General features: G+C 45.8%; 1 protein-coding gene across 6 annotated transcripts in view; it reads right to left on the bottom strand.

Moving 5' to 3' along the window:
• Positions 1 to 23,384, bottom strand: part of chd8 (chromodomain helicase DNA binding protein 8) — a 62,590-nt gene that overhangs the window by 16,296 nt on the left and 22,910 nt on the right. For all 6 annotated transcript variants that reach the window (XM_079509995.1, XM_079509992.1, XM_079509993.1 and 3 more), the window contains exons 16-30: positions 22,656 to 22,832; positions 22,064 to 22,207; positions 20,907 to 21,005; positions 17,191 to 17,350; positions 16,274 to 16,484; positions 15,891 to 16,086; positions 13,719 to 13,892; positions 11,446 to 11,739; positions 10,080 to 10,300; positions 9,450 to 9,652; positions 5,870 to 6,026; positions 4,850 to 4,939; positions 1,893 to 1,996; positions 1,056 to 1,179; positions 869 to 944 (exon numbers count right to left, since the gene is read on the bottom strand). In XM_079509995.1, the coding sequence (XP_079366121.1) occupies positions 869 to 944; positions 1,056 to 1,179; positions 1,893 to 1,996; positions 4,850 to 4,939; positions 5,870 to 6,026; positions 9,450 to 9,652; positions 10,080 to 10,300; positions 11,446 to 11,739; positions 13,719 to 13,892; positions 15,891 to 16,086; positions 16,274 to 16,484; positions 17,191 to 17,350; positions 20,907 to 21,005; positions 22,064 to 22,207; positions 22,656 to 22,832 (2,430 nt within the window). The remainder of the gene's footprint in view (positions 1 to 868; positions 945 to 1,055; positions 1,180 to 1,892; positions 1,997 to 4,849; positions 4,940 to 5,869; positions 6,027 to 9,449; positions 9,653 to 10,079; positions 10,301 to 11,445; positions 11,740 to 13,718; positions 13,893 to 15,890; positions 16,087 to 16,273; positions 16,485 to 17,190; positions 17,351 to 20,906; positions 21,006 to 22,063; positions 22,208 to 22,655; positions 22,833 to 23,384) is intronic.

Consider the following 23,384-nt stretch of genomic DNA (forward strand, 5'->3'; position numbering starts at 1 on the left):
TTGTTGTCGTTGGATACGATTTTGGCCACAATTCCATGCTGTATTGATCATGTTGGTACCATAGGAGAGATAACAGGCAAATTATCAAAATAACAATTCTTCTACAATTGTGTGGACTTATTGTTCTCTGAAGTAATTCAGAGAACAATAATGTAACTCTTGAGAGCGTAAAATGAAACAAATAGACCCAACAGTTTAAGTGCCAGGGACGTTAAGACGAGCTCGTCCCTACTTTGTCCGCGGTGCCAGAGACGTAAAGACAGATATTGTTTAATGCGCATTAATCCCCACTTGATTAGCACCACGCTAGCATGTTGCAACATTTTTAGCTATCTCCGACCGATTTTCAAGTAAAAACGGCCAAAAATTCCCTGTGCACGCCCGTGCACACGCACAAGCCGCGTGCGCGAGCATTATGGCTCATAATATGCAAAAAATGCGATATTCGGCGCTTGACGCCTCAGATTGACTTAGTTATGATAATAACACGGATCCGCATCTTACTACGGCCCCTTTGGACCTCAGTAAGATGGCCGACTTTCACATCCGGTTCATGCTGTGTTTACATCAACTAGCGATCTCGTGACCTTTTTCCAAATGCGGCTGGCACTGGCTACGACCCCATCTCGTTTAAGGGTCCATTTGGTTTCATTTTACACTCTCAAGAGTTAAAGGCCTAATAAGGGTCCATTTGGTTACCAACTCTGTCATTTAGCTGGGGACCCCTGGGGACCACTGGTCCATTTATGATCCGCGGTACGAACATATTTTCAGAGCGGGACATTGAATGACACTTTCAATGAATGAATGTGTAAATCGGGCATTTGAGCAGAAAGGTGACCCAACACGAGGCTCCAGGAGGTCTCACCTCATCGTAGAGGTCCTTGGGGAGTCTCGATGCAGGCTTGAATTCCGGATCCTCCGAATATTTGTCGAAGTCACCGCTGGAAGTCACGCAAACATAAAAGTGTCACAGATAGTGGAGAAAAAAGGTGGACATTGATTGGACTATGATCAGTAGCATTTGGCGGCGGTTACAGAAGCCGTCTACTCACTCATCTCCCATCTCGCCGTCTCCCGTGTGCTGCTCGGCATCGATGGCTTTGTCGTCGGGTCGACCGGCTCTCTCCAGGAAGCTGAGGTAGGGATCGGCACGCATTGTGGTGTACATCTCATAGCCTGTGAGCAAAGACGAGCAAGGCTGTTAGAATGCAGGACCATGATGGCACATTGGCACCCTCGAAGCTAGAGGCACATGCAGGGTGCAGGTTTGTTTTTTCTTTGTTTTGTTCTTGTTTTAGGTTATTAACCCATTTTAAAAATGTCTTCTACATCCTGACAGTTTTCTGAAAAAGCTATGTTTCTATGTCAGTCGTTCTTCGATTTTTCAAAAATAGCATACTTATTTTGTTTTATGCATGCTATATGTTATTTTATAATTGAGTTTCCTTTGCTTGATGTTCTGTGTAAAGCACATTGAATTGCCTTGTTGTTGAAATGTGCTATACAAACAGAACTGCCTTGCCTAGTAGTAGTAGTAGTAGGTGTATTGAGCGTTTGCCTGAGAAATTATGGAGTTTCCCCAACAAACACTAGGGGCTCCATTTTCGTCACCGCTAAACCCCTTATCCCGAAACTTCTTTGCCTTTTTTTTACTATTTTGAAAAACATTTTTGAATAGTTCAACTAGCCAATCTACATTGACATGTTGTGAGCTTTTAGACTGGCTATTTTAACTATTCAAAAACGTTTTGCAAAATAGTAAAAAAAAAAAAGGCAAAGAAGTTTAGGGATAAGGGGTTTAGCGGTGACGAAAATGGAGCCCTAGGCCTATAATCAAGTGCAGTTTTCTGCATATGCATTAGGATATTAAACACATGAACGAGACACACCATGTTTGAAGACTCCGATGAGGAGGGAGCGATCGGCCCACGTGTCCCACCACCCTGCTGGCACCTCCTGCTGTTCCATCTCAGGCATCCAGATGTCAACATCCCTGGAGAGAACATCAAGTCAGCTTTTTTTCTTTTTTTATATATAATTTTTATCCCACGATTTTGTAACCCATTTTTCACCCCTGTGTCAATTATCTAATGTGATCCTGGGTTCACATTAGATATATCGGGGACATGGGGAGAGCAACGGACTTGAACTCATGCTTCCTTCATGCCTGAGTGTCCAAGTTGCTCCTTTACACCTGACAGGGGGGAGTTTCCCTGGTTGGACGTAGCGTGTGGAAGGAACACGTTATTCCAACCAGTTCCTTTCCCCTCCATCAGACGCCCCGGCTGGCCAGGGGGAGGCAGTTTAGAGACCAGGATTACTGCATGTTTTTTGTGAGGGTATCTACCCTAGGGGACAGGGGGAGAACATGCAAAGTCAGCTTTACAGTGGGCAGGGTGACGTGCATGTGTATATGAGGGGACAGTGTGTATATGAGGGGACAGGGTGTATATGAGGGGACAGGGTGTATATGAGGGGACAGTGTGTATATGAGGGGACAGGGTGTATATGAGGGGACAGGGTGTATATGAGGGGACAGGGTGTATATGAGGGGACAGGGGCTGCGTTCGAATTCATTCCCTATGCCCCATATAGTGCACTACTTTGGGGTTCCGCCATTTTGTTATAGTGTCCGAATATGTAGTGAGCATTTTTGCACCCTAATGTAGTGGACTGAAGTATCCCACAATGCACCGGGAATTGTAGGGACCATCCGATGGTCACTACAAAAACACAGCGAAGCAAATCTGCCCCATAAGGCATTGCGCAAGCTCGCTCTTGAGCGCACATGCACGCGTTTGTGCGCACGTGTGCTGCTTCTGCATGCATGCGCTCCAACTCAGAAGAGGCAGAAGTTGAACCAGCGAAAGAAATCAACACAAATGTACTTTTTAAACTTTCGTTTCCCTCTCTTTTCTTCCCTGGCGGATCTCGAAGCTACAGATCTCGAGATCTGTGCATTTATTTGCAATTGTTTTATTTTATTTATTTATAATAAAACAATTCATTTGCAATAGTATTACTAATCTGATTCATTGTATCACCCAGGCCCAGCGCATGACGTTAGGAGAGGAATGAGTTGCTTGCTGTAGAAGGCCTTATATTTTAATAGTTTTTGGATTAAGGTTGGTGAGGTTGTAAAGCTATGTGCTAAAGTCCAATATATATTTTGTACATGCATGTGAAACACATTAATTGTGTCTCCGAACATATGTTTTATTAATATTAATTTATTCCTGCCATTAACAAATATATGTTATCTAACATTATTTCATTGAATTGCGCTAAATACATTAAAACCTCATTATGTAGGCAGTCATTTATTGGACTGCTGTTTCTGTTAACGTCCGTATTGTGAGCAGAGCTTGTAGATCGGCTACTTTTGGTAATTCTTTACCAAAAGTACCCGATCTACAAGCTCAAAACACGGACGTCGCGTTGCTTATAGATCGGCTATTTTTGTCGGTGCTCCCCATACAGGGAGTATTGTCCGAATTCATCACTATTTGAGTCCACTGAGTCTGGGTCCCCGTATGGGGAGTAGGGAACAACCCTAGCAATTCGAACGCAGCCAGGGTGTATATGAGGGACAGGGTGTATATGAGGGGACAGGGTGTATATGAGAGGACAGGGCGTATATGAGAGGACAGGGCGTATATGAGGGGACAGGGTGTATATGAGGGGACAGGGTGTGTATGAGGGGACAGGGTGTGTATGAGGGGACAGGGTGTGTATGAGGGGACAGGGTGTGTATGAGGGGACAGGGTGTGTATGAAGGGACAGGGTGTATATGAGGGGACAGGGTGTATATGAGGGGACAGGGTGTGTATGAAGGGACAGGGTGTATATGAGGGGACAGGGTGTATATGAGGGGACAGGGTGTATATGAGGGGACAGGGTGTGTATGAGGGGACAGGGTGTGTATGAGGGGACAGGGTGTATATGAGGGGACAGGGTGAGGGGACAGGGTGTATATGAGGGGACAGGGTGTATATGAGGGGACAGGGTGTATATGAGGGGGCAGGGTGTGTATGAGGGGACAGGGTGTATATGAGGGGACAGGGTGTATATGAGGGGACAGGGTGTATATGAGGGGACAGGGTGTATATGAGGGGACAGGGCGTATATGAGGGGACAGGGCGTATATGAGGGGACAGGGCGTATATGAGGGGACAGGGTGTGTATGAGGGGACAGGGTGTGTATGAGGGGACAGGGTGTGTATGAGGGGACAGGGTGTATATGAGGGGACAGGGTGTATATGAGGGGACAGGGTGTATATGAGGGGACAGGGTGTATATGAGGGGACATGGTGTGTATGAGGGGACAGGGTGTGTATGAGGGGACAGGGTGTATATGAGGGGACAGGGCGTATATGAGGGGACAGGGCGTATATGAGGGGACAGGGTGTATATGAGGGGACAGGGTGTATATGAGGGGACAGGGTGTGTATGAGGGGACAGGGTGTGTATGAGGGGACAGGGTGTATATGAGGGGACAGGGTGTATATGAGGGGACAGGGTGTATATGAGGGGACAGGGTGTATATGAGGGGACAGGGTGTGTATGAGGGGACAGGGTGTGTATGAGGGGACAGGGTGTATATGAGGGGACAGGGTGTATATGAGGGGACAGGGTGTATATGAGGGGACAGGGTGTATATGAGGGGACAGGGTGTGTATGAGGGGACAGGGTGTGTATGAGGGGACAGGGTGTATATGAGGGGACAGGGTGTATATGAGGGGACAGGGTGTATATGAGGGGACAGGGTGTATATGAGGGGACAGGGTGTATACGAGGGGACAGGGTGTATATGAGGGGACAGGGCATGAGTTGGAGTTTTAGATACCTGATATTGACTCCTCTCAGGAATGCTTCAGCATGCTGACCAATCACCTCCTGTTTCAGGTAGTAGAGCATTCGCACCCGTAGCAACACCCTGCAGGAGAAGGAAACGCCACAAGAGGTTTATACTCAGGAGAAGGAAACGCCACAAGAGGTTTATACTCAGGAGAAGGAAACGCCACAAGAGGTTTATACTCAGGAGAAGGAAACGCCACAAGAGGTTTATACGAACACAAAAATCATTGCTATCGGGTAGAAACCATATTTTATGGGTTTTTTTCTTTTTTCATAAATATACAAGCTCACAACATTTTCTGAGATCTGGCATTTTTTATATTTTTGAACATGTTTGAAACAATGTGGCAGGCGTACACTCACTTGTTGCACTGTGTTTGAGGTGTTTGCGGTACACTAACTTGTTGCACTGGTGTTTGAGGTACACTGACTTGTTGTGCTGGTGTTTGAGGTGTTTGGGTAGACTAACTTGTTGTGCTGGTGTTTGAGGTGTTTGCGGTACACTGACTTGTTGTGCTGGTGTTTGAGGTGTTTGGGTAGACTAACTTGTTGTGCTGGTGTTTGAGGTGTTTGCGGTACACTGACTTGTTGTGCTGGTGTTTGAGGTGTTTGAGGTACACTGACTTGTTGTGCTGGTGTTTGAGGTGTTTGGGTAGACTAACTTGTTGTGCTGGTGTTTGAGGTGTTTGAGGTACACTGACTTGTTGTGCTGGTGTTTGAGGTGTTTGGGTAGACTAACTTGTTGCACTGGTGTTTGAGGTGTTTGCGGTACACTGACTTGTTGTGCTGGTGTTTGAGGTGTTTGGGTAGACTAACTTGTTGTGCTGGTGTTTGAGGTGTTTGAGGTACACTGACTTGTTGTGCTGGTGTTTGAGGTGTTTGGGTAGACTAACTTGTTGTGCTGGTGTTTGAGGTGTTTGAGGTACACTGACTTGTTGTGCTGGTGTTTGAGGTGTTTGGGTACACTAACTTGTTGCACTGGTGTTTGAGGTGTTTGCGGTACACTAACTTGTTGCACTGGTGTTTGAGGTGTTTGCGGTAGCTGTCGTCCACCAGCAGCGTGTCGGGGTTGAACTTGCGTATCCACTCCACCTTCTGCACGTCGAAGGTGCTCTGGGTCTTCACCCGCTTGCCCTTCCTGCCTCGCGGAACAGGGATGGACAGACCTGGGAGCAGGGAATGACACTCATTTAGACAATTCAGTTTATTGGCTAGACAAATTAACGTTTTTCAGTTTCAGAGTCTTCACGGTCCAAATAATGGTGCAATAAAGAATGAATTGGCCTCTATGAATAACAGGCATAGACATGAGGACATGAGGCAAGACTAGGATTACACCATGCACAAGTAAACCCGGCTTTGGAATTGGTATAAGATTTCAGTTAAAAACGTTCGCTCTGAAAGAACATGCACTGAAAGATTTGCGCCACATGTTCACGATTTTTCTAAAATAGCAGATCTACAAGCTCGTAGCGCGGTACTTGGTGCCGCGCTATGAGCTTGTAGATCTGCTATTTTCCAATAGCTAAAGCATAACATAATGCTTAAAACACCAAAAGGGGTTCCCACCCCTTTTGGCCACAGTGGCCTTGTGGTTAGAGTGTCCGCCCTGAAACTGGGAGGTCGGGGTTCGATCCCCGGCCGGGTCATACCAAAGACTGTAAAAATGGGACCCAATGCCTCCCTGCTTGGCACTCAGCATCAAAGGGTTGGATTGGGGGTCAAATCTACTAATCAAATGATTCCCGAGCGCGGCGCACGCTGCAGCTCACCGCTCCTTGGCTGCGGCTCAACCGCTCCAAGAGATGGGTCAAATGCGGAGAACAAATTCCACTGCAGTAATGTGTGTGACAAATCGTATGATTTTGACACCCAGAATGGGTTAAAACAGTGTGCCTTCCTAGTTCCTTACCAGAGTGGTTGAGCAGTAATTAGTGTGCCTTCCTAGTTCCTTACCAGAGTGGTTGAGCAGTAATTAGTTCCAAACAGTGTGCCTTCCTAGTTCCTTACCAGAGTGGTTGAGCAGTAATTAGTGTGCCTTCCTAGTTCCTTACCAGAGTGGTTGAGCAGTAATTAGTGTGCCTTCCTAGTTCCTTACCAGAGTGGTTGAGCAGTAATTAGTGTGCCTTCCTAGTTCCTTACCAGAGTGGTTGAGCAGTAATTAGTGTGCCTTCCTAGTTCCTTACCAGAGTGGTTGAGCAGTAATTAGTGTGCCTTCCTAGTTCCTTACCAGAGTGGTTGAGCAGTAATTAGTGTGCCTTCCTAGTTCCTTACCAGAGTGGTTGAGCAGTAATTAGTTCCAAACAGTGTGCCTTCCTAGTTCCTTACCAGAGTGGTTGAGCAGTAATTAGTTTCTAACAGTGTGCCTTCCTAGTTCCTAGTTCCTTACCAGAGTGGTTGAGCAGTAACTAGTTCCAAACAGTGTGCCTTCCTAGTTCCTTACCAGAGTGGTTGAGCAGTAATTAGTGTGCCTTCCTAGTTCCTTACCAGAGTGGTTGAGCAGTAATTAGTTCCAAACAGTGCCTTCCTAGTTCCTTACCAGAGTGGTTGAGCAGTAATTAGTTTCTAACAGTGTGCCTTCCTAGTTCCTAGTTCCTTACCAGAGTGGTTGAGCAGTAACTAGTTCCAAACAGTGTGCCTTCCTAGTTCCTTACCAGAGTGGTTGAGCAGTAATTAGTGTGCCTTCCTAGTTCCTTACCAGAGTGGTTGAGCAGTAATTAGTGTGCCTTCCTAGTTCCTTACCAGAGTGGTTGAGCAGTAATTAGTGTGCCTTCCTAGTTCCTTACCAGAGTGGTTGAGCAGTAATTAGTTCCAAACAGTGTGCCTTCCTAGTTCCTTACCAGAGTGGTTGAGCAGTAATTAGTTCCAAACAGTGTGCCTTCCTAGTTCCTTACCAGATTGGTTGAGCAGTAATTAGTGTGCCTTCCTAGTTCCTTACCAGAGTGGTTGAGCAGTAATTAGTGTGCCTTCCTAGTCCCTTACCAGAGTGGTTGAGCAGTAATTAGTGTGCCTTCCTAGTCCCTTACCAGAGTGGTTGACCAGTAATTAGTGTGCCTTCCTAGTTCCTTACCAGAGTGGTTGAGCAGTAATTAGTGTGCCTTCCTAGTCCCTTACCAGAGTGGTTGAGCAGTAATTAGTGTGCCTTCCTAGTTCCTTACCAGAGTGGTTGAGCAGTAATTAGTGTGCCTTCCTAGTTCCTTACCAGAGTGGTTGAGCAGTAATTAGTGTGCCTTCCTAGTTCCTTACCAGAGTGGTTGAGCAGTAATCAGTGTGCCTTCCTAGTTCCTTACCAGAGTGGTTGAGCAGTAATTAGTTTCTAACAGTGTGCCTTCCTAGTTCCTAGTTCCTTACCAGAGTGGTTGAGCAGTAACTAGTTCCAAACAGTGTGCCTTCCTAGTTCCTTACCAGAGTGGTTGAGCAGTAATTAGTGTGCCTTCCTAGTTCCTTACCAGAGTGGTTGAGCAGTAATTAGTGTGCCTTCCTAGTTCCTTACCAGAGTGGTTGAGCAGTAATTAGTGTGCCTTCCTAGTTCCTTACCAGAGTGGTTGAGCAGTAATCAGTGTGCCTTCCTAGTTCCTTACCAGAGTGGTTGAGCAGTAATTAGTGTGCCTTCCTAGTTCCTTACCAGAGTGGTTGAGCAGTAATTAGTGTGCCTTCCTAGTTCCTTACCAGAGTGGTTGAGCAGTAATTAGTTCCAAACAGTGTGCCTTCCTAGTTCCTTACCAGAGTGGTTGAGCAGTAATTAGTTCCAAACAGTGTGCCTTCCTAGTTCCTTACCAGAGTGGTTGAGCAGTAATTAGTGTGCCTTCCTAGTTCCTTACCAGAGTGGTTGAGCAGTAATTAGTGTGCCTTCCTAGTCCCTTACCAGAGTGGTTGAGCAGTAATTAGTGTGCCTTCCTAGTTCCTTACCAGAGTGGTTGAGCAGTAATTAGTGTGCCTTCCTAGTTCCTTACCAGAGTGGTTGAGCAGTAATTAGTGTGCCTTCCTAGTTCCTTACCAGAGTGGTTGAGCAGTAATTAGTGTGCCTTCCTAGTCCCTTACCAGAGTGGTTGAGCAGTAATTAGTGTGCCTTCCTAGTTCCTTACCAGAGTGGTTGAGCAGTAATCAGTGTGCCTTCCTAGTTCCTTACCAGAGTGGTTGAGCAGTAATTAGTGTGCCTTCCTAGTCCCTTACCAGAGTGGTTGAGCAGTAATTAGTGTGCCTTCCTAGTTCCTTACCAGAGTGGTTGAGCAGTAATGCGTTCCAAACAGTGTGTCTTCCTAGTTCCTTACCAGAGTGGTTGAGCAGTAATTAGTTCCAAACAGTGTGCCTTCCTAGTTCCTTACCAGAGTGGTTGAGCAGTAATTAGTGTGCCTTCCTAGTTCCTTACCAGAGTGGTTGAGCAGTAATTAGTGTGCCTTCCTAGTTCCTTACCAGAGTGTTTGAGCAGTAATTAGTGTGCCTTCCTAGTTCCTTACCAGAGTGGTTGAGCAGTAATTAGTGTGCCTTCCTAGTTCCTTACCAGAGTGGTTGAGCAGTAATTAGTGTGCCTTCCTAGTTCCTTACCAGAGTGTTTGAGCAGTAATTAGTGTGCCTTCCTAGTTCCTTACCAGAGTGGTTGAGCAGTTGTTGTGGCTCACGGCCGTTCTCCGGCGGCGTGATGAGCTCCCAGATGAAGCTCTTGATGTTCTCGTCGCCGCGGTAGTGGAGCAGACAGAAGACCAGGATGACCCGGCAGATGGTCTCCACGTCGCGTTCGCCCAGGCGACGTTTGCACCTGGCGTGAGACAAGATGTCCCGCCAGCGTCCCCAGCTGCCCACAGAGAGGAAAGAGAGAGACGGATGTGAGTGAAAAGGTTTTGACCATTGGTTCGCAAACCTTTTAATTTCAAGCACCCCCCATAATTGTCACCAGGATGCGATGTATACGTTATATCGTTTTTATTGTTTGATTTTATTTATTATCCAACACATTTTTTATATATTTTTAGCCCATACAGTATTTATTGTTGATTGTCTTGCTTTGAAGAGCAAACAATTTATTACTACTGACATTTGTATTTTAGACTTTCTAATACTTTAAGGACATAATGTATTGCAAAATGAATGTAATACTTTAAGACTTTTTAATAACAAATTTTAAAATTTAATAAACAAACTCTTTCAGCATCCTTCTCTGATCTGACCCGGCTCAGTATTCTAAGCAGTTGTTCCTGGTTGTACATGTGTGGTCCACCTACCCGTAGATGAGCAGGTGTTTCTCCACCCGGAAGCAGTCGGTGCGGCCGTACCCTCCCCCGCTGTGGCGCTCCGAGCGCCGTGAGGAACGGGACTGCCTGGCGTTGGCAGGAGGGTACTCGTCGTCGGTGTCCGCGTCGGAGAGCTCGCCGCCCTCGCCTCGCAGCGTCGAGAACTGTCGCGTCTGTTTGCGCACTCGGGGAGTGTCGATCACGAGGGTGCTCTACGCAGGCAACAGGGCAAAAACAGAGAGGAAGACGTGTTAGTGATGATTGTAATATAATAACTGTACATCTTATGCTTTTAGCCAGAGTACCTCGCAGGATGTTTCCTGCATAAAACATTACAAGGCGGCTGCCTCCATCAAACGTTGTGCTGCCTAATTCTATTTGGTGGAACAACACTAATTCTAAGTGCTTATTACATGTTTCCACAATAAATTAGCTTTTGTAAATAACGGGCCAGAGTATCAGCACATTTTTCATTCAGGCGTGCAAAGAAGACTGATGTCAAGACTGGCCTAAATCAGTCCTGACATAACTGCTGGTCGGTTGATGATTAAAACGTATTTAACCCATTTTGACCTGAGATCAGATTCTAAAAATGTCTTCTACATCCTGACAGTTTTCTGAAAAAGCTATGTTTCTATGTCAGTCGTTCATCGATTTTTCAAAAATAGCAGACCTACAAGCTTGTAGCGCGCCACTCGGTGGCGCGCTATGAGCTTGTAGATCTGCTATTTTTCAATAGTTAAAGCATAACATAATGTTAACACCAAAAGGGGTTCCCGCCCAGAATGGGTTAAGCATGTGTCGAAAATACTGTGTTGGATATGGTTGGTAATTAGCCTCACGTAGTCATATTAATATCACTGCGTGGATATTAATCTCGTCCCTCTCAGTATTAGATTTGTTTTCGCAATGTCCAGCCCCATGTTTGAATACTTGGCCCTGGTTGGTTATAGCCTGGTTCCAGACGAATCTGGTTGGCTCGTCACCACTTCGGCCGTGAAGTCCTCCCACAATTGAGAGCGTCCAGATTTAATCTGCCTGGGGCAATAAGCATTGCAAAGGTACAGATGAAGGCTGGATATGCGATGCTAGTTGGTTATCCCATTTTGGGCGGGAACCCCTTTTGGTGTTTTAACTAAGCATTATGTTATACTTTAGCTATTGAAAAATAGCAGATCTACAAGCTCATAGCGCGCCACCGAGTGGCGCGCTACGAGCTTGTAGGTCTGCTATTTTTTGAAAAATCGTGAAAATGAGGCGCAAATCTTTGAATATATATTCTTTCAGAGCGAACGTTCTTTTTATTTCGACGTCAGGCCTAAATGGGTTATAGAATCATATCCTGGTCAGCCTTTACCTTTCTGTTCATAGTGTCGAAGTCAATGTCGGCCTTCTTGGCCCACTTCTGCCAGAAATCGGCGTCGTCGATGGAGATGTCGTTGCGGTTCTCGGACGCCACGAAGCTGGCCTTGGAGAAGGTGGAGCCCTTCCCCTCGCTCTCGATGGTGACGGTGGTGGCCCGGCGCTGGAGGATCTGGTCGATGTCCTCCTCGCAGAAGCGGTTGCCCTCGTCGTTCTCGTCCATGATGGCGGCGTAGGCGCCTTTCCTCAACAGGTCCTCGATCTCCTTCTTGGAGAACTGCTGCACCTGCTGGAGGAGGGGAAAGGGGCAGAAAAGGCCATTTAGCTCAAGTGTTCTGAAGGGAAATATGCAAAAAGAAAAAACATAGTTGCTTACTTTGGTATCACAAAACTCTGAAGCATATTCTAGATCAATGGTTTCCGAACTTTTTAGCTCAAAGACCCAAAAAGAAAAAAAAAATTCAACGTTTGCCCGGGACCCAAACTAGTGAAAATAGCAGATCTACAAGCTCACAACGCGTCACTTCGCGCCGAGTTGTGAGCTGGTAGATCGGCTATTTTCACTGCTTCTTAAACATTTGTTTTCTAATTTATGAAAACAAATTCCCCGTGTTTGGGAACCACTGATAGGCCTATCTCACAGCCCGCTTTCCACACCCACTTCCGGTAAATAGTGGTGTCTTTAACATTAGCATTTACACGTTTCTTTCTCTGGAGAATCTAAGTACATTTCCTAATGTAAAAATGTGACAGACCAATATTATTATGAAGCAAACAAGATGGTAAATCAGCTTGAACAGATAGAACAAACCTTACCTTGAGAAAACAAAAGTTGTAGACTTCTTAAATTACCTCTGTTAACATGTAGCGTCTATGGAGTGACGTCACGCTATCACCACTAACCCCAAAAGGGGGCGTATTAAGGGGGGCGGGGAAATTCTGTGAGATAGGCTTATTTAGAGGACGTATAGGGCTCCATTTTCGTCACCGCTAAACCCGTTATCCCTAAACCCCTTATCCCTAAACTTCTCTAGCTCAACTAGCCAATCTACATTGACACGTTGTGAGCTTGTAGACTGGCCATTTTAAAGGACCACTTCACCACTTTTCAACCTATCTTCATATAATAGGTCCTCACTAATAATCATGAAAAAAAAAAATTCTACTCAGTCTGTGTCTCATAGGAGGGCTGTGGGCAGTTCAGAAACCCGTCCACCAGTGACATCATCGCTGGGGAATACAAGCTAATAGAAACTGCAGGCTTTCTAGTCCTGAAAAGTTGCAATGCGAAAATGGAAGTCATCGTTCTCACGATAATGAAAATCTAAACATTTTTGTAAAAAAATCTTGTTTTAAAAAAAATCTGCCTAATGATGATGTCACTGGTGGACCGGTGTCTGAACTGCCCACAGCCCTCCTATGAGACACGGACTGAGTAGAAAAAGATCGTGCCATTTTATCATGATTATTAGTGAGGACCTATTATATGAAGATAGGTTGAAAAGTGGTGAAGTGGTCCTTTAACTATTCAAAAATGTTTTTGCAAAATAGTAAAAAAAAAGGCAAATAAGTTTAGGGATAAGGGGTTTAGCGGTGACGAAAATGGAGCCCATAATGTCCCAACCCAAGCAGTCCAGAGCACAGTCTGCCAAACTGAACATAACATTACATAACACAATCCCTTGACTCCTTCAAAACCGCTCTCAAAGGGCACCTACGGACGGCCGCAATTCGAAACTGGCCCCCGTAAAACCTGAATCCCCCACCCACCCCTTTTTCCCCTCACTGTATGCATGTTTATTTCTTAACTTTTTTACATCTATGATGATTTTTTGTTTTTTGCTATATAGAGTATATTTGTACATCTAATTGTTATGATGAATTGAACATGGTGGGCCCTATTGTAAACAAGTGTAATGCTTTATGGTGTCGTCCACAGTTAACAGTTTTGTCTTGAGTTGTGCTTGAAATGTACTGTAATTTTCCAATCTGTAAACCCATTCTGGACGGGAACCCCTTTTGGTGTTAGCATTATGTTATGCTTTAGCTATTGAAAAATAGCAGACCTACACGCTCATAGCGCGCCACCGAGTGGCGCGCTACGAGCTTGTAGGTCTGCTATTTTTGAAAAATCGAAGAATGACTGACATAGAAACATAGCTTTTTCAGAAAACTGTCAGGATGTAGAAGACATTTTTAGAATCTGATCTCAGGTCAAAATGGGTTTAATAAATTCATCAACCAATCAACATGGAGTTCTCTTCTCACCCCGCCGTTGAGCCCGCCCTCCTTGTTGCCGCTCATGCTCTGCAGCACGGCCCGGTCCAGACCCAGCTTCAGACTGGCCTTGTCCAGCATCTCCCTCTCGTAGGAGTTCCTGGTGATGAGGCGGTACACCTTCACCGCCTTGGACTGGCCGATACGGTGGCATCGTGCCTGGGCCTGGGAGGTGGAGGAGGAGGAGGAAGACGGTGGCATTAAGGTCACGAGGAGAAGCAGCCGGTGAGCGTTCACAATTCAAAATAGTGACCCAGGGTGCCCAATGTTATTTTTAAAATCACAAAAAACGCATACGGTAATTCCCAGGACGTCTGTGGACGTCTTGGGCACAAAATGTGTTAAACACTCCCCAAATGGCATGTTCTCCCCGTGTCTCCTAGGGTAGGTACCCTCATAAAAAACATGCAGTAATCCTGGTCTCTAAACTGCCTCCCCCTGGCCAGCCGGGGCGCCTGATGGAGGGGAAAGGAACTGGTTGGAATAACGTGTTCCTTCCGCGCGCTACGCCCAACCAGGGAAACTCCCCCCTGTCAGGTGTAAAGGAGCAACTTGGACACTCAGGCATGAAGGAAGCATGAGTTCAAGTCCGTTGCTCTCCCCATGTCCCCCATATACAGTATGGGGACTAGGTTGGCGGAGGGTGTGTAGAGTAGAGTTCTCAATCTCTGCCCGAACCCGGCCCGGCCCGACCCGGCCCGACAGTTTCGGGTAGGGCCGGGCCCAAAATGCACGATAATTAGTCGGGCCGGGCCGAGCCTCGGGCTCTGTGATTGTGATTTTTTTTTATATAATTTTATTATAACAAAAATAACAATTCTGTTGTTTGTGTAATGTATTTATTTAATATGAATAGGGCTGAGCTGGTGAATGTTGGCGATTAACTTTTACAGTTTAGGCTATTATACTATATGTGACTGAAGGAGGAGGAGGCGATGATCAGCAGCAGGCAGCAGCGCACCAAAGTGACAATAGAATGGTGGTTGTTGAACCAGGCTACCGCTGGCTGGCCTCTGGTTTGCCAACCAAATGAGCTGCTTACTGCTCAGCATCAACTATATAACTTAAGTCAACTTGCCATATGCTTAAATGTTTTATAAGACCATCGATTTATCCGCAATAGCTCGTTTTGGAAACGTCGGGGCTTAACGAGACACTGCTGTCTCATTGAACCCAGCTGGGTGAATAAGCTAAATTAGGCTACCTAATCAACGGTAAATGCTCCATATAACTATGAAAGCGCCTGCACGTAATATAGTTACATGATGACCAAGCAATGTTACAGTCACACTGTAGGCTACAGCTATTTGGTTTACAAATCGTATCGCAGTGCGCTGTAGCCTACAGCTATTTAATTTCCCCATCGTAGCGCAGCGCGCCTCGTTGTGTGCCCACTGCCCAAAATAAAAGATCTGCAAGCTGTCGACAGACTCGACACGCCATCGAGCGGCATGTTGATGGTTTGTATGTCTGTTCTTTTGGTTAGGCAACGCACATTACGCGTGGTATGTGGGTTTGAGAGGCAATGATTAATGTAAACTATACAGTAACCTAGTAGATTATAGCCAAGTTGACTTGAATTGTCATAATATTGCCAGTAGCCTATTGGACATAATTAACTGCGTCACTTCAGAGGATCGCTGCTACTTTGATTCAGAAGATGTTTACTCACCCCTGGAAATTGCTGGAAACCATTAGAATGTTGAAAATGGAACATTATCAGCCAATTAACGTGAGTTACATAAATCCTTTATTTCGGCGACTAGACTATTAGTGCGTTCTCTGACACGGTCGTCTCAATAATCCACGGCGCCGCGGCCATATAGTGGCATTTTTCTTTTTCCTTTTTTTCTCTTTTTTTTCACTCTGGCTTTTTCAGGTTTTCGGGCCTGACATTATGGTAATTGTTAGGGTCGGGCCGGGCCTCGGGCCGACCCAGTTAGGGTAGGGTAGGGCCGGGCCTTAATTTTCAGGCCCGATGAGAACTCTAGTGTAGAGCCCAGGATCACATTAGATAATTGACACAGGGGTGAAAATGGGTTACAAAATCGTGGGATAAAAATTATATTTAAAATAAACACTCCCCAAATGTACATATAAATTGTCACTTGATTTTACACAAAGGGGAGAAAAAATTTATCTTTGGATCAGAGAGTGTAGTACCTGGAGGTCGTTCTGAGGGTTCCAGTCAGAGTCGAAGATGACGCAGGTATCGGCGGCAGTGAGGTTGATGCCCAGGCCTCCAGCGCGGGTACACAGCAGGAAGACGAAGCGGTCCGAGTCGGGCTTACTGAAGCGGTCGATGGCGGCCTGCCTCAGGTTCCCCCGCACTCTGCCGTCAATACGTTCATAAAGGTATCTGGGGAAAACCACAGGATGAATTGCTTATTCCATTTGGGCCCGACGTCAAAATAAAAAAGTCTTCTGAAAGAATATATATTCAAAGATTTGTGCCGCATTTTCACAATTCTTTTCGATAGCTAAAGTATAACAAAATGCTTAAAACACCAAAAAGGGTTCCAGAACGTGGAACCCTCCTCTTGTACCTCTTGTTAATGAGGTAGTCCTCCAGGATGTCCAGGCAGCGCACCATCTGGGAGAAGATGAGCACTTTGTGTCCTCCCGCTTTGAGGCGAGGCAGCAGTTTGTCCAGCAGCACCAGCTTGCCGGCCGACCGGATCAGGGCCTGCAAGTGGAAGTCTGGGGCCATGGGGTCATACTTCCCCCGCAGCTCCGCTACAATCTTCTCCTCCGCGCCTGGACGACAGAGGGACCAGAGAACAAGCATAGAGTTGTATTACTCATTATAGTATGTATGAGATTCATATTTTGCTTATTTAAGGTAACCAAAGCATGTCGGTGTCAATCCGTGACGGAAATAAGCAAGTGATGTTTCTTCAGCTTTTGTGTATTAACAATCATAGCAGAAGTACTCCTAGACCTAGCCCATTCCATTCTGGCCGACTGGTACAATAATAAAAACATTGGCATCTAGTAACAATTTCAGCGCCCAGTAGGGATGTGCATGACTGAATCATTTTGATCATTCTACTGTTATTAAGAACAATTGACTGACAAGTTGGACACATTTACAAAGACAAAAATTATGGTAAGCACAGAAGAGGCAATAACACATTTATGTTTAGATGCAGTACCAGTGATGAGGTAGGGCTGGTTAACACAATCATTCCCAGGATTCCTTCAAAATAGGAGCTCTGGGGTGCCGGAATGACATGGCTGATTTTACTCTGAATTAATTCTACCGCGACTAGCGACGGGACCGCGGTGGGCCATAATGTTTGCTTAGAATTGGACGGGATGATTTAGATCAAGAGTCTCGTCAGCTAAACAGCCAGGGGGGGAACATTTTCGATGACGTCGAAGGTCATCGAGGTAGGGGTGGTAAATGTTAAGATGCAGTACCAGTAATGAGGTAGGGGTGGTAAATGTCAAGATGCAGTACCAGTAATGAGGTAGGGGTGGTTGCAACACTTGCGCAGCTCCATCATGGTGTTGAGCAGGTTGGGGACGTTGCTGTTGCTGGTGGCTCCTGCGCTGAGGAAGGTGAAGTTCCTCTCCAGGATGGCTCTATAGTACTTCTTCTGCACATCCGTCAACTCAACCTGAGAGCATAGACAAGACGGTCAGGTTTTCCACAATGGCAGCCATGCATGGGAACAATCCCACTGCCACATCCACATGGGGTCTGAGGGCCGTGTAGGCCCATAAGTGGGGTCCATGGTCAGCACACCATTACATAAAATGCCAATATTAAGTGCCAGGTAAACCCACAGAAGTCCCTTGAACAGCTTGAAACCTCTCCCTTGATAAATATGTCGTATCGGTTCAGTATAGGTTCGTTATTAGTGGGTTGTTATTCGAGTCCTTCAGCTCTCTTGACAACCTCATTTTGTTCGTCAGCACCGTCAACGTGGGCGAGCTGGAAGAGTGGGAAGAACATAGCCCAATTCTCTAGAGCAAAGAACACCTACAACTTTAAAGAATAAAAATATAACACAATTCAAGTTTTATCTGGTTCATCCAGCCTTCAAAGGAGGAACAATGCCTTAAACTCTTAAATAAAGAAGGCTTTTTTTCACCTCACTGGAACAGAGTGCCTTGGATCCTCTTCTTTTATGTGAGGAACAATGTAGATTCATCGTCGATGCATTTCAATGGAAAATATCCTTATATAAAAGGACTACACCAACCATTTTTTGAGTGGTGCAATTACTCGTATAGACAGCTATGTGTGTGGCTGTGTCCCTGGGTCTGTCCCTGTGTCCCTGGGTCTGTCCCTGGGTCTGTCCCCGTGTCCCTGGCTGTGTCCCTGTGTCCCTGGCTGTGTCCGAGCTAGAGCTCTTCACTGGGTCCCCCCGCCCCAACTCCGAAAATACCCGAGTTGATCCGAGACCCGCTCGGGTCGGAGTCGTGTTTTATCGTAATCACTCGGGCAGGGTCGGAATCGGACGCATCCCCCTCGGAACACGGGTCTGTCAATCCTTATGTGTAATGTCCGAGTGGATCCGAGAGGACCCGTAGTAGGCTACTGTGTGTGTGTGACGTGTGTGTGTACTGTGACTACTGTCTGAATATTTTATTAACATTTGCAACAACAACAAAAAAGCACAATCAGTGTGTGATTGTGTGCCAGTCGGACTGTATAATCTTTCTCTCTGTCCGCTGCATGTGCGCTCATGCTGCAAGTTCTGTTTAAAGTGTGATCATTTAGGCTGACCTAGGATCAGGTTAGTGTGTTCCAGCGACATGAACGGCTGTGTTACATGTGATGATTATGCTGGTTTAGGATCAGCAGTGCAAGACGTACCACGCAATGCAAGCCCCGTCCTGCATGCATGGTTTGCCGTGCGCTGATTTGAATGAAAACACCGACGTGCAATTATACTTTATATCACGATCACGGATCAATTATACTTTATATCACGATCACGGATCAATTATACTTTATATCACGATCACGGATCAATTATACTTTATATCACGATCACGGATCAATTATACTTTATATCACGATCACGGATCCCGACAACAGTGTTGACCTCAACGAGGTGAAAGCAAACTAGCAAAGCTCAAATCAAATTAAAATTAGGTTAAAGCAACCATGACAACTCTGTGTATCCCATTCCCCACACGTGGATAAAGAGAGCAAAGTAGGAGCTGTTTATAAGGACAAGCAAAATAAAACGTTGGTCTCCGATTGGCTGTCATTTTTGGGCTGAGTAGGTATGGATTTTTATTTATTTTTTTGGTTAGGATGGGTAGCAAGGATTTTTTTTCTTTTTCTATGGCAATGATGGATAGGCTTCTTTTTTAATAACTTCAATATTTGACGGAGTTACCATCTTTTAAATAATTCTAATGGTTCAAGTTCAAGGATTAGCCTGCACAGTGACGTCACAGCTGTCATTAATTAAGGGTCTTGATTGCCTATGCGGTGAAGTTATAGGGTGAAATGCATAAACAGGCTCACCATCTTAATAGCTGCTGCTGCCGCCACGTGCCTGGCAATATGCGCATGACTTCCAAGCAATTTGGAACAAGGAAAGGACACACACTCTAACATTGTGGATAGTTTTGCTGGTCAATTTGAGACAAAGGTTAGTAATGGAGGAGTAAGGAGTTGCTCTCTATCTCTCTCTGTGTGTGTAGTGTAGAGAGGTGTGTGTGTGTGGGGGGGTAGTTTCGCTGCGCACCTGACAGAGTGATATACTTCTCCAGTAAGCGGTGCAGAACCGAAAAAATGATATACTTCTCCAGTACAGCGGTGCAGGACCGAGAGAGTGATATGTGCAGGATGGACTATAGTAAACATTACCTCCTGTAAAAACATCGGGACATCGGATTAAATAAACACCGATGTCCGACGTGGTCTCACCAAAGAGAATTTTAGTGATCAAATACGTTTTTGGTCTGACCGGTCGCATTCTGACCTTTATTTATTTTTACCAAATGCCAATAAAATAATATGGGTCGCGCATATTTAATAGTCGGTCGGCAACCGGAGACCAATGTATTATTTTGCGTGGCCTACCAATGTATTATTTTGCGTGGCCTAAGTGCATTGAGTGTCGTGCCTTTCCATTCAGCCAAGACCGTTTCATGCACCTGCTTCTGCTAAAACTCTTGATGATTGCGTGTAAAAAGCAAATGATCCGTTTGGTTCATTTTAAATGCACGCACGCTGTGGAGACGAGAAGAGACGAGACATGTCTCTCTCACCCTCTGCTGCAGCGCACAGTCTGCAGGGAACCTCTCTCTTTGTCTGTCTGTCTGTCTGTGTCTCTCTCTTGCGTGCTTTAATCATAAAATGGTAATTGGTCAATACGTCCACTATATTATTTCATATAGTCCACATTTATGTCTGCCTGGCTGGGTCGGGTCTCTCGGAATGTCGGAAATAATCGGATCTCGGTCGGGCTCGGCGCCGCCATTTGAAATAAATCTCGGAACGGGTCGGAATCGGACGAAATGGTCACGGATCCATTCGGGTTTGGTTTTATTATTTGAAAATATTTTCGGAACGGGTCGGAATCTGTAAAATGTCACAGATTAATTTCGGAACCATTTCTTTGGATCCATGAAGAGCTCTAGTCCGAGCACGGAAATAGCGTTATAGCCTTTGTTCACCACCAAGTGTCACTGTTGCACAGCCTTAACACACAGACACACACAGGCCAGGGAGGAGGGCTTGTACAGTACAGTACAGTACAGTACAGTACAGTACAGTACAGTACAGTACAGTACAGTACAGTACAGTACAGTACAGTACCACTCACTTCAGACGGGTCTGATTTTTTACACATGGGACCTTTGTCACTCTTACTTTGACGGGATTTCATCCATCAAAACGGTTTTGATATCTCTTTCTGCTATAGAGATACGCTATACCTGCCTATTGTTAACTTATTGGCAGATTCATTTCACCCACTGTTCATCTGTTGCCAATGTCTATTCAGTCAAGTCCTTTAATTTAAGGCGAAAATTACCGGATGTGAACCGGATTGTGAACCGGATGTTAGAAAACGGCTAACGGATCGTCCCGCAATCTTTTTAAATGGGTTTGCGCGTGTGTGTGTGTGCGCGCGCGTGTGTGTCGCATATATAAGAAACGATTCATGTTGATGAAACAGTTCCAGTTCTTTAACTGGATGATCCTACCTCGATGATGGTCTCTTGTTTGGGTGCCAGGTTCTTCTCAACATCCTCCTTCAGCCTGCGCAACATCATGGGTTTCAAAATGGACTGGAGTTTAGTGACCTAATGAGACAGAGAAAAGGTTTGGTCACGGCGTATATGGAGTTTAGTGACCTAATGAGACAGAGAAAAGGTTTGGTCACGGCGTATATGGAGTTTAGTGACCTAATGAGACAGAGAAAAGGTTTGGTCACGGCGTATATGGAGTTTAGTGACCTAATGAGACAGAGAAAAGGTTTGGTCACGGCGTATATGGAGTTTAGTGACCTAATGAGACAGAGAAAAGGTTTGGTCACGGCGTATATGGAGTTTAGTGACCTAATGAGACAGAGAAAAGGTTTGGTCACGGCGTATATGGAGTTTAGTGACCTAATGAGACAGAGAAAAGGTTTGGTCACGGCGTATATGGAGTTTAGTGACCTAATGAGACAGAGAAAAGGTTTGGTCACGGCGTAGATGGAGTTTAGTGACCTGATGAGACAGAGAAAAGGTTTGGTCACGGCGTATATGGAGTTTAGTGACCTAATGAGACAGAGAAAAGGTTTGGTCACGGCGTATATGGAGTTTAGTGACCTGATGAGACAGAGAAAAGGTTTGGTCACGGCGTATATGGAGTTTAGTGACCTAATGAGACAGAGAAAAGGTTTGGTCACGGCGTAGATGGAGTTTAGTGACCTAATGAGACAGAGAAAAGGTTTGGTCACGGCGTAGATGGAGTTTAGTGACCTAATGAGACAGAGAAAAGGTTTGGTCACGGCGTAGATGGAGTTTAGTGACCTGATGAGACAGAGAAAAGGTTTGGTCACGGCGTATATGTGAGCATCTGAGGGTGGGAATGAATGCATGAAGAACCTAATGAGAGACAGTGACCGAGTCAGTGAGCGAACGAGTGAGACTGTAGTCAAATTCCAACACCTTCATTTCTGCCCACCGGCCCCACTCCACCCTCCAGTGAGCCCACCGGCCCCACTCCGCCCTCCAGTGAGCCCAACGGCCCCACTCCGCCCTCCAGAATGAGTTTTGTGGAAGTGTTCTACCTGTTCTGTTATTGCAGTGGTTCTCAATCTTTTCAAGCCGTGACCCCCAAAAGAATCATATTTGAGTATGAGAAAGCTGCTGACCTGCTCCTCCGTTTTAAGGTCTCCAAACTCCTTGAGGAACTCCGTCTCGGAGGCGAACTGGGCCGGCTCCAGGAAGTGCAGCAGGCTGAAGAGCTCCTCCACAGTGTTCTGCAGGGGGGTGCCCGTCAACAACACCTTGTGTTCCTGGGAGAGCACCGAGGGGAGGGGAGGGATGGAAACCACAGAGAGACATTTTGTTTATTGTGTGTGTGTGTGTGTTCAATCTCCTCCATTATAGGCAGTCGGTCTATTTTTTTTTCTTCTCCCAGGTGTTGGTAATATGACAGACTGAAGTGACCAATGTTGTCTGTGAATAGGTTCGTGTGCATGTGTTGCCTCTATTCTGTACATTTAGGGCTTGTTTGGACTCAAGCACTGAGACACACGATGTTCCGAACCTCCGAGTGTGTGGGATATCAGAAGCAACTGCAAAATATTTGTGCCCTTGATAATGTATTTTATAAATGTGGACTCAAATAAAGAAATTGAAATGTGTGAGTGTGAGAGTGTGTGAGTGTGTGAGTGTGCGTGCGTGCGTGCGTGTGTGTGTGTGTGTGTGGTCCGCATTGTGCTGTGCTGTGGGTCCACTAACCATGTCAAGCATCTTCAGGCTGTCCAAAAGCTTACAGTTGCGGTTCTTGAGGCGGTGAGCCTCGTCGATGATCACGCACCGCCAGGAGATCTCCCTCAGCTCCGGGCAGTCAGACAGTATCATCTCAAAGGTGGTGATCAGGGCGTCAAACTTGTACGCACCAGGGATCAGGTGCTCCTTAAAAAAAATACAGAATTGTTAAGTCGTTCCGTTGACATGGAAGAGTACCAAAGTAAGACCAGGAAACCGTTCACAGCTGTACTTTAATTGTCTCCACCAGGCCGAAGGCATGGGGAGAGAGTATGTTTTGCACTCCGTCCGTCCGTCCGTCCGTGTGTCCGTCCGTCCGTGTGTCCGTCCGTCCGTCTGTCTGTGAACAGCTAATCTCCGGCACCGTTAACCCGGTCGATGCCAAATTTTGCACACACACTCCCTGGATGCCAACGATGAACCTCTGCCCCAAACACGGCCTGTTATAGCGCCACCAGGAGGCCGCTTTGTGCAAAACAAGTTTTTGGACAGTACACCTACAGATTTTGTCCAAACATCACGCAAATTGGTACACAGTCTCTCTACCATTCAACGAAATGGGTCTTTCAGATTTCTCAGACTCCATCCTGATTGGCTAAGATTGGCTTCCAAAGTTCGCATGAGTGCTCAGTTTCAAACAAAATGCTGCAAATCATGAACACATCTTGTGATTTCCGTGAAATTGTGCACGCACATTCC

Source organism: Electrona antarctica (genome assembly GCF_951216825.1).
Source record: "Electrona antarctica genome assembly, chromosome: 1".
Lineage (NCBI taxonomy): Eukaryota > Metazoa > Chordata > Actinopteri > Myctophiformes > Myctophidae > Electrona > Electrona antarctica.